This window comes from Haliotis rubra, unplaced genomic scaffold (genome assembly GCF_003918875.1).
Source record: "Haliotis rubra isolate DU_JTF1 unplaced genomic scaffold, ASM391887v1 Scf96, whole genome shotgun sequence".
Lineage (NCBI taxonomy): Eukaryota > Metazoa > Mollusca > Gastropoda > Lepetellida > Haliotidae > Haliotis > Haliotis rubra.
This window is the reverse complement of record NW_025767701.1, coordinates 1,682,085-1,692,276: the sequence shown is the minus strand read 5'-3', so window position 1 is coordinate 1,692,276 and position 10,192 is coordinate 1,682,085. Positions and strand designations below refer to the sequence as shown.

Below are 10,192 nucleotides of genomic sequence, written 5' to 3'. Positions count from 1 at the left end.
GAACCTTTTCCAATGCTTCCAACCGAGAAAACCCCCGAACCTCTGCCCCATGTAGCAAAATTGTTTTAACTTTTGTATGAAATATTTTGAAATATGTTTTGAAATTTACATTGCCAAATTTTGTTAAATTACTGTAAATGCCCATAAAAACCTTTCCTCCCTGTAAAGCAGCACTATTACCATGGTGATACCATGATAAGGTATTGGCAAAATGGACCCCTAGATATGTATATCCTTTAACAACTTCTAAGTAGTCTCCGTTATAAAGCCATTTTCTGATTTGGACAATTTAACGCCATTCTTAAAGACAGCAACCTTTGTTTTATTTGCATTTATATTAAGATTAAATCCACGGCAATGGCTTTCCAGCAAGGTAATTTGTTTTTGTAGACCCTTCACTGTACTTGAGAACATGATGACATCATCAGCAAACAATAACAAACATACCTTAACAATATCCGGGTGCAACTGAATACCATCTGTACAATGTTGATACACAACTGACGCTTATTCATTTATAAAGAAAATGAACAGAAATTGGCTTAGTATACAGCCTTGGTGTATACCGACATTGCAATCAAATATTGATGACATAACAACATTGTTACGCAAACATGCTTTCACATTGTTTTATATATTACATAATAGCTTTCCCATTTTGCTACTCAAGCCATTCTGGGTGAGTAGCTTCCATAATTTGTTCCTATCAACCGATTCGAATGCCTTGGCAAATCTACAAATAAAACATAAAATTTACCACGTGAGATATAACGCTGTACAAGGCTTTGGAGAATGAACATATTGTCAGTGGTTGAGTAGCCCTCTCTAAAGCCCGCTTGTGATTCGTGAAGTTTGTCTTTCGAATCAGCCCAGAAAACGAGTCTTTCATTAATGATATACAAGAAAACTTTACTAAAAATACTAAGTAATGTGATACCGTGGTAATTATTTAATTAAATAAAGTTTTGAAGTGGTCGTACAACTCATGACCACTCTGTAAAGTTGGATTTTAAACTTTTTATTACTTTTCCAAAACGTTTAGGATTTTCAAGTGTCTCTTCTAATAAGCGAAGTTTGTGTTCATGTTATTGTTCCTTTTTAACTTTCCAAACCGCATTATACTTATTTCTAGCATCCACGCATTCGTGGAAGTATCCTTATCTTTTCTGAATTTATTCAAAGTCCTGCACCGTTCCCGTGCCAGCAGGAACATGGCCAAAAAGAGACTGAGACACTGAGAACTGAACAACATTAACAGTTATTTGATGTCCTTTCACTGATTCTATCATTCCCGTTCAAAGCTTTCTTCTAAGGACAAATCATAAACCTAATATTTCGTGATTCACTTGTCTTTAAGGACTGTACAGCCTAACCAGGGAACTGCTAGAGATGATATTTTTGCTGGAACCTGAGTTTTGAGTTGGAGATTGAGGGTTAACTGATCTAATCGCTTGTGTCTATTGTATTATTTGGTTGGGTCCCATTCTCAACTTTGGATCATGTGAAACAAAGCTATAGATCTAAGGTATTTGTCTTAATGAAATAACATAACATGCTGAAGATGGTATTTACTTGTTACCCTTATGGTTTCTTGTTCTCATTTCAGATGGAAGTTGAACGTCGGCGTCAATATACAAGTTACACTATAGTTGAAGTGTATTCCTCGTCATTAAACCGATGGTTCCCGTATCGAAGTCGTGAAGGCAAGATATTTGAAATTCCCCGGAACATACCTTTCAACCTGACAAAACAGTCTACACATCCTAATTAGGACTCCATGCCTCTACGGCTTCAGACCTATAGTATTTTTCGATTAATTATTCTTGATTATTATATTTTACTGATTAAAAACAAATATGCAGCAAAGAGGGTTCATGTGATTCTGACACAGTCAGGCTGGTAAGGATAATTTTCAGCTCAGGGCCCTTGCCTCCTCCACACGCAGCCCAGACAGTGAATGGGACTTCTCCCTGGAAACGCTGCCTAGTCGAACCCAAAATGGACAATGGGGAGCCTGACGACGGTGTACTTGGGATGCAAGCGAGACATTTCAATGCGAGGCTAATTAGCATTCATTTCCTGAATTTGGCCTATCACTTTGCCGTCAAGACGGAAAGAAAATTCAATGATATAAATATATTCATTGGCTATATCACAGGGACCAGATCAGGTTTGTTGGCTGGAATTCTTCTATGGCTGTATATTGGCCTTTTCCAACGAATTTTAAAAGCATTGTTTTCCTTGACGCCCTGGACATGTTCATGGTCGTACCACAAGCTTCTCCACAAATGTCCGACTCGAGGGAGGCTTGATGAATGACTTCATCTGGTTTACTCCCATCACTGTAGCGACCATCAGTACATCACCATCAACGAAATCTACCTCAAATTTCAGATACTGCCCAACAACCTTGGCACGCTTATATAATTGTGGAATGCTTTGTTCTCATCATGAGTCTTGACATGCATCACCAGAAGATCCTTCCATCAATAGATATGTGCAACAGTACAACAATAAAATCACGAAGAGCCACCACATTACTATTATTATTATTATTATTATTCCGGCGTTGTTGGTTTTGGTATTCCAATGATGACACAGTGATCAGAATAGTTTAAAAAGTTTCTACACGCAAGGACTAAGGGCAGACAATTCAAAAGTAATTTTAGTAAATCAATTTCCAGACACATAAACGCAACAAACTGCTGGTCCAATAACTTACAAATTTCTGGTACAAGCCCAATATTAATAACAGTGAGTTTAAAATTCTGCATAATTTCAGCCACATCTTGACTATGAAAGTTATAAATTTGTAAATGTATACATGAAATAAAAACAAATTTATACACTTACCTCCCTGTGAAGGACAGTAAAATAACTAGTCAATCACAGATGAACACTTAAAACCAGCATATGACCATAAAACACTATTTCTACAACATCCCTTCATCTGTCAGAAATTTAAACAAATCTAGCCATACACTCAAAGAACACATATTTTACGATTGAAATGGTTGTAGGTATAAATTTACTTTTAATGTTTTCGGTCTTACGTACCGGAATTCCTGACAAAACTCTATGTTTTGGAGGTGTTTTGCACCGGTTCCTCAAGTACGTGACTTCCAAAATGTGCTGAGCTATCAACAACTATCAAAGAATTTCCACACTTTCCCCACCTTTTTGTCCAGTAACTTATGTGCACATACTTTCCCTACTCTCTGTCCAGTAACTTCTGTGCACATTGAGGACAAAACGTGCCGACGAGTGCCTTCGATGGCAACTATACTGAGCCCTACATCTGGGACAAATTTCTCTTCAAAATGATGATTTTTTACAATTGGAGACGTAGCATGGAAACATTGAAATCCGCTTGTAGAAGCTGTGTAACATATAATTAACGTATCGCCACCTGTCATTCAAACAAATGACCTGACCAATGAGGAACGTCAAATTATTCAATCCGCAGTCAGCTGACAGCTGACCACCATTTTGTCCGACAACAGGGGTCTGGTGGACTTTAAAAAAAAAAATCAACGTTTGCAGTCCATTTTTCGAACATGGTGGGGTACCTGCAATTCGGACACACGGTACCCGGAACGACTTGCTAGTGGATTTACCTTTATTCCATTCCCCAAGCCTGCCCGAAATGTTAGATATGCTGGCTCTAGGTGCTGAGAACAAACAACTTAAAGAGGATATAGCCAAGCTGAATCCAGAACAAGCCTGTGACTCTTCAATATACGTTGCTTGCTTGGGTTGTTGTTAAAAGCTGCACTTACCAATATATGGCTGCAGTCATAATCGAGTCTGGACCAGACAGTCTTATGATCAACATCATGAGCATCAATCTAAGCAACTGGGATACGATGAAATGTGTCAACCAAGTCAGCGAGCCTGACCACCCGATCCCGTTAGTCACCTCTTACGACAAACCTGGGTTGGTGAATACCCATACTAACCCGGATCTTCATGGGTTATTTAATATACGCATTACAGGTGTACTCCAATACTAAATATAACTAAATGTACCCTACAAATGGCATTTAATAGAAATCGTTAATAAGACAAAAATGTTGTTACAAAACTTACACCATTGAAGTACACAGGACGGTACACTCTTCAACGTTTGTCAGGCCGAAATTACGATGACTTGAATTCAATCTGATGTTACACAGCGACCAGTGTCCATTCGATAACCATGTAGATGGAAACCAGACTTGGACAGAAATGCACAATCTCTTTGAACTCTGTTCATCTCAATCAAAACATATCACTTAATCTCCTTGATCTCAATCTGTAATTCCATGTCACTGGCGTCCTGTACATACTGTATATATTGCTCGTAATCATATTCTGTCATTCACCTGATGAAGGGGCAAGCAGTAGTCCAGAAACGTCATGTTGTAAATATTAAAGAAGTTGTCAATCCATAAAATACGTTGTCAAAAATAATGCTACTATCCAACTGCCTGTCATCGGTGTGGTGGCACATGTGAAGATAGCAAACTTGATGTTAAACCTCCTGCATGTGTGAGTGAGTGAGTTATTATTTAACGTCACATCGGCAATATTTCAGCCATATCGTGACGAGAACATATGTGACATTGAAATGGATCCTGCACGTGTACACTGCTCCAGAAATCACCCCTCGGGTTACAGAGAATAACCTAATGGGGTCTCCAGTATGAGATCAAACCTGACCTGACCATCACCTTGTTTTCGAAGCAAAGATATCTGTTCTGCCTCATGAGAAACCAGGTCCATCTTATGCAGCTGCTGCGTCTGCCTCAGCTCCAACAGTAGTGAGTGAGTGAGTTCAGTTTTACGCCGCACTCAGCAATATTTCAGCTTTATGGCGGCGGTCTGTAATAATCGAATCTGGACCAGACAATCCAGTGATCAACAGCATGAACATCGACCTGCGCAATTGGGAACCGATGACATGTGTCAACCAAGCCAGCGAGCCTGACCACCCGATCCCGTTCACGGGTTTGCTCCAACAGTAATAGTTATCTTTTCTATATATCTGTGCCATTCAGTAGGTTGCGAGGCCGAATACAGGCGGTTTGGGTCCTCCACTTCAGTTTTATTAACTGGTCAAACCCAAGCTACACCTATCGTGCAGGCCAGCGTTTCACAAAAGCCTCCTAAATTTAGGAGGTCGTAGCCCATACGACCTTGTTTACGACCCTCTTCCGACCTCCTTACGACCGTTTCACAAAGACGTCGTATCCAGGGCGTGCGAGGGGGTCCTAAATCCCTGTCGTACATTGTATAAGAGGTACTGTGTTGCATAGCAACGAATAAAGCGAGACCGAACAGGCACCTGCTTATCTTTTTATTCCCAAAGTATTTCAAAATACAGTTTGAATTATTTTGTAATTGAAAGTAAAGGTTATCTTATCGTACAAAAATCAATCGAAGAATTTGGATTCACTGGCTTAATTCGATTGAAAATTACAATATAAAATAAAATGAAAAATATGACGGATTCGAACTAGCGATAGGTGCGAGAAAAAAAACTATCATCGCTGTGAAGTACGAGTTACTTCCCTTAGTATCACCCGCAGACGATACGCTACTGGAAAGTGGATTCAAAGAAGAAAATGAAGAAACCAAACTTCTCATCCACAGAATTAGACGTCATGATTTCTTGCATTTAGGCCAATACAAATATCCTCACTTTGACACTGACCAACACAATCACAAACAACCTGAAGAAAAAAGGTTGGACGGACATCACAAACAAGTAAGAGATTTTACGCACCGCACTTGGCGAACTTTGAAGCGTTACCAAGATATCAAGCGGCATTTCTCAAGCAAGGTATCATTATATGCCGAAATTACTCAGTTTACCTTAAACCGAAATTAAATTTCAACATGGCAAAAATGAAAATTATCTCGATATTAATTCTGTGTATTAAATCATTAAAATTCACAGAGTGAAGTGGACAGACTTAAAGGGGCAAACAAAAAAGGCTGAGGCGGTGAGGAGGGGCAGCATGACAAAACAGGCGGAGGCCCACCACCAGAGGAGTTGTCTTCCTTAGAAAATAGAGTATATGAAGACATATTTTTTGCGACGTAAGCACATGCCTAATTAAGGTATTGCTAAATATATGCAATTATAAGTGAATGTCATTTGTTTGAAAAATTTGAAATTGGTAGAGGTTCTGCAGTTGATCCCATCCTGCCTTATTGAGGGGATTCAGGGTGGCAAGGAAACACCTAGTGGGTATATTTGAATAATCATCTATAAAATGTCATACAAAGTAATTTTTTAAAAAAGCAATCAAAACCAAAAAACACACAAAACATTGAGTTTCTCAAAATGTAAAATTGGTTGTACTAGTCACTTTGACATTTACTGACGGACCACTCAGGAGAGATTGACAAAATGGTAGGGATATTTTGATTAAATTCAATGTAATTATTATACCCTTATTTGTTAGGAAATCCATCGATTAATATAATTTTATGGAGATAAAGCTCATATACATATATTTATCTTTGAAATACCGGTACTGTAGTTGCAGTGTCAGCAATGGAAGAGTACACACCAACTGAACCTACCCTGGCCTGTGAGGCAGAGCCAACACCTGGCTGCAGCAAAGACAGTGATGGTAATGAACTCTCAGCAAAAGCGATGATTAAAGGACATGACATTCATACATGTATTGGCAACTGTAGATTGAAAGGTAGAGTGAGTCAATTATTTTGAAATATAATTTTATTCAAAGTATAACCTTTTTAAATGTATTCTACCTTTGATTATTTCCAAATTTTAAATTTCATGTATGTGAATTCAGATAGCTAGACTGAAAATTCATTGTTTAATTCTAAATTTCATATTCAGATAATGAGGATTTCTTCACCCCTTATGCAACACCACAATCATCTGAAATCAAGGAAAAAATCAAGGCGTCAGGTAACAAATTAAGTTTTTATTATACATGAAATACGTATGATCACAACTTGTACCACTCAGTTATAATTATTTTCGGAAGAGAAAGTTTTTGAAAAATCAAACTGTTCTGTTGGCTGGTATTATCATGTACATTTAACAATTTAACAAGTTAAAAGTGAGTCATATATGTAAAGACAATGTGATGTGCACCATTGGTTCATGAAAATTAATCTCAACCTTCAGAGTAACTCATATTTCCATTGTTTAGTGATTGGGAAAGCAAGAGGATCCAAGAAAAGACCAGTAACTGTGATTGACGGTAACCATACTTCTATTATTGCCATACATTGACATGAATATGATAAAATGTCAGACATAGTCAGGAAAGAAGAATATCTACAAATTGATTCTATATTTAGATGATGTAGTATTTAATCTGGATGGATAACACTGGTTTTTAATATGAAATGTTTGCAATAAATATTTGATTTCTTTTCTTCAGAGTCTACAAGTGACATGTACAAAACTCTGTCACAAAATGAGGAAAGAAAGATTAAAATCTTCGAGGACATCCTTGGTCAGTTGCAACTTCTAACAGCAATTCAGAGAGAACGTTGAACGAAATTTGAGTATAAAGATCAAAAGAGTACTGTCTCTCTTCAATAATTACATTTGATTGAGGGAATTATTTTGTCAGGTACATGTACATTTTTCACTATTGTTTGTATGTTTTTATATCACAGGATCTGGATTTTTTTTGTTATTTTTGTCAAATGCAATCTTCTTAAATATTAGCTAATCCACGGTTAATAAATTCTTATACTCCACGATAAGGTCACTTTCCATTTGAAGTTTATATTTACATTGGCATATGAATTAAACTTTAGAATCCTGCTGTAATGAGTCAAAAAATACAATGAAAATGTCTGTACTAGAGAGAATTAGAAAAAATAAGTCTAAAAGAGTTCTGTAAATATGTATCTATATATTTGTATTACAACTTGCATACAGACCCTAAGCACTATCTCCAAGCTAATTACATATTTATTTGCTTGTTGCACAGTAATTCTTGTGGAAGATTTACAATTTATATTGATTGATCTCGTGAATACATAAAGTCACTATCTCAAACTGATTATTGTGTTGTTATGTCTTATAATTTCATTAAGTGATAATAAACCTTGTAAGACAGAACCAAATGTTTTAAAATCAGTGACAAGTAACACGAGAAAATGATATAAACTAGAGGTTAAGTGGAACAGACCTCATCGTGATAATCTATAGAGAGTCTTCCACTAGAATATTACTTACTAGAGAATCGTGATTCGATAAGGTGTCTCATGACAGCCTGGCCACCATGTGTAGCACAGTGATTGTTGTCTTCTCTGTCTCCCTCACAGTCCTCTTGGGGTAGTGGCTCAGTGGGTTGGGGCAGCTTCAGGCTGATAGGGATGTTATGTAGCTGGAAGCAGGCAGCTATCACATTAATGCATCGCTCAGGCTGGAACAGTAAGCAGCCACTGGACCTGTGGAGGCACCTGTAACAAACATGCTCAGAAGCTAAATAACTTATCCAGTGTCAAACCAGTTAAAATCCATAAACAACATTTTACAGATACTACAATGTATTTGTGTTATGCTATTAAATACTCAGATATATACAGTACATGTAATTAATCAAGGCAACTAGGCATAGATGATATGTGTGATATGAATTACATGATTATGCAATCACTCTGTACATCATGTATAACTTTGCAAACTGCTAAAAAGGCAATTAGCAAAAAACATATTGATTTCATGATTTATTTTATTTGTCATTGCAGCTCTTTGAAAATGTAAACAAATCAATGCTATATAATACATAGTTATTTAACATAGAAAAAGTACTATTCAAAGCAATCAAGTATGCTACTGTATTTGCAAAGAGACAACTTAATTGTTTCTAATGGATAATTGTTTTGTTGTAAAATCAAGCACCTGAATCTGGATTTACAAACTCCAAAGGCCCTCCCTATAACACTACGGGTCCCACAGTGAGCTTTCTTGTACCTCTCCTCACTGGCTGTATTAGGAGATGGCAGTGGTGTGAGCAGATATGACTTACAGGCATACCTGTGAAACATAAATATTATATTTAAAAACACAAAAGAGTTATTGAGCACACCATATATGAGAACCCAAACACACAGCATAGCCTTAAGCATACCATATCAGCAAAATCAAACTCACAAAACAAAGACAGGGGATATGGTGATTTTAAAAAGATAGAATAGCAACTGATGTATATATTTGGAATTTATCCAATTGAAATGTAAAATTCAATTTAATACTTCAAACAATTGATTTTTCGTATTGACAAAACCTAGAACGAATTATTACCTACCCTGAGACACCAAGCAACCACCCCTTCTGTTTAGATTCCTCCAGGAAATTCCTTATTTCTGAGTTGTTGAATATATGTGAGTCATGGGTTGATCCAGGCCACAGGATGACAGTGTTGGTGAATCTTTAATTAACAAATGTTTTTAACATGCTGATAAATAAAAATGAAGAAATCATTTTAATCTATGGAATATTTGCACAATTGATACAAAATTGATATGCATGCAGATCACAGCAACCTATGTCATGACAGGAAATATTGGTTTTGTGTTCGTGTCAGGACGTTAAGCGGAACAGCAACTTTGTAAATGTTATCTTTTGTCGGAATTTCATTGTAAGTTTATCACTTGAAAATAGCTATGCGATCAGTTTTCTCGAGTACGACTTAGATTTCATGTAATATAACAATAATACGAAATTATTGTCGGTACGAAACGAACCATGCAGGAAACGGAAAGATGAAGGTCACAAGGAAGTAAACATACCTCATTTTGGCGTCGCACACTGCTTGCACGTTGATGCAGTGATATCCCTTTCTGCTCATATACGCCACTTCATCCTTCTTTGGGGCCTGTATGGGGATACAGGATGCCATCGACACATCCTATTACACGGGGAAACCCGCATATGTCATGGAATTCTTCCATGACCGATCGCGTTTAGGTGGGGAATTTAATCAGGTCCAGAGACTCGGCCAGAGCACTAGACTAAGTGGTGTCGCGGAGTATTCTTGACACACTAGCTCCATGGAGATCCCCGATTTCACTGAGGAAAGCCCCTTTTGCCAAATACCTCAGTGTACACAACACTTGCAGGGAGGTCGGAATAGCATGTGAACGCCGTGTAGGTTTGTTCAGGTGGGGCTCTAACATTGTGCACAGTTCGAAAATAACATGCCGA

The 10,192-nt window shown here is 37.4% G+C and overlaps 1 protein-coding gene across 1 annotated transcript; it reads right to left on the bottom strand.

Moving 5' to 3' along the window:
• Positions 1-8,210: 8,210 nt before the first annotated feature.
• Positions 8,211-9,887, bottom strand: LOC124265094 (putative nuclease HARBI1). The gene is made up of 3 exons (XM_046699886.1): positions 9,778-9,887; positions 8,960-9,022; positions 8,211-8,445 (listed from the first exon to the last, which is right to left on the bottom strand). Exons 1-3 carry the CDS (start codon positions 9,885-9,887, stop codon positions 8,211-8,213), a joined length of 408 nt encoding a protein of 135 aa, XP_046555842.1.
• Between the last annotated feature and the right edge of the window lie 305 nt (positions 9,888-10,192).

Bases quoted from the DNA above. Each gene is read 5' to 3' on its own strand.
- LOC124265094 (XM_046699886.1), bottom strand. From the start codon at position 9,887: ATGGCATCCTGTATCCCCATACAGGCCCCAAAGAAGGATGAAGTGGCG. The intron at 9,023-9,777 runs GTATGTTTACTT...TATGTTTCACAG, and splicing joins GTGTGCGACGCCAAAATGAG to GTATGCCTGTAAGTCATATC. The intron at 8,446-8,959 runs GTACAAGAAAGC...TGTTTGTTACAG, and splicing joins AATACAGCCAGTGAGGAGAG to GTGCCTCCACAGGTCCAGTG.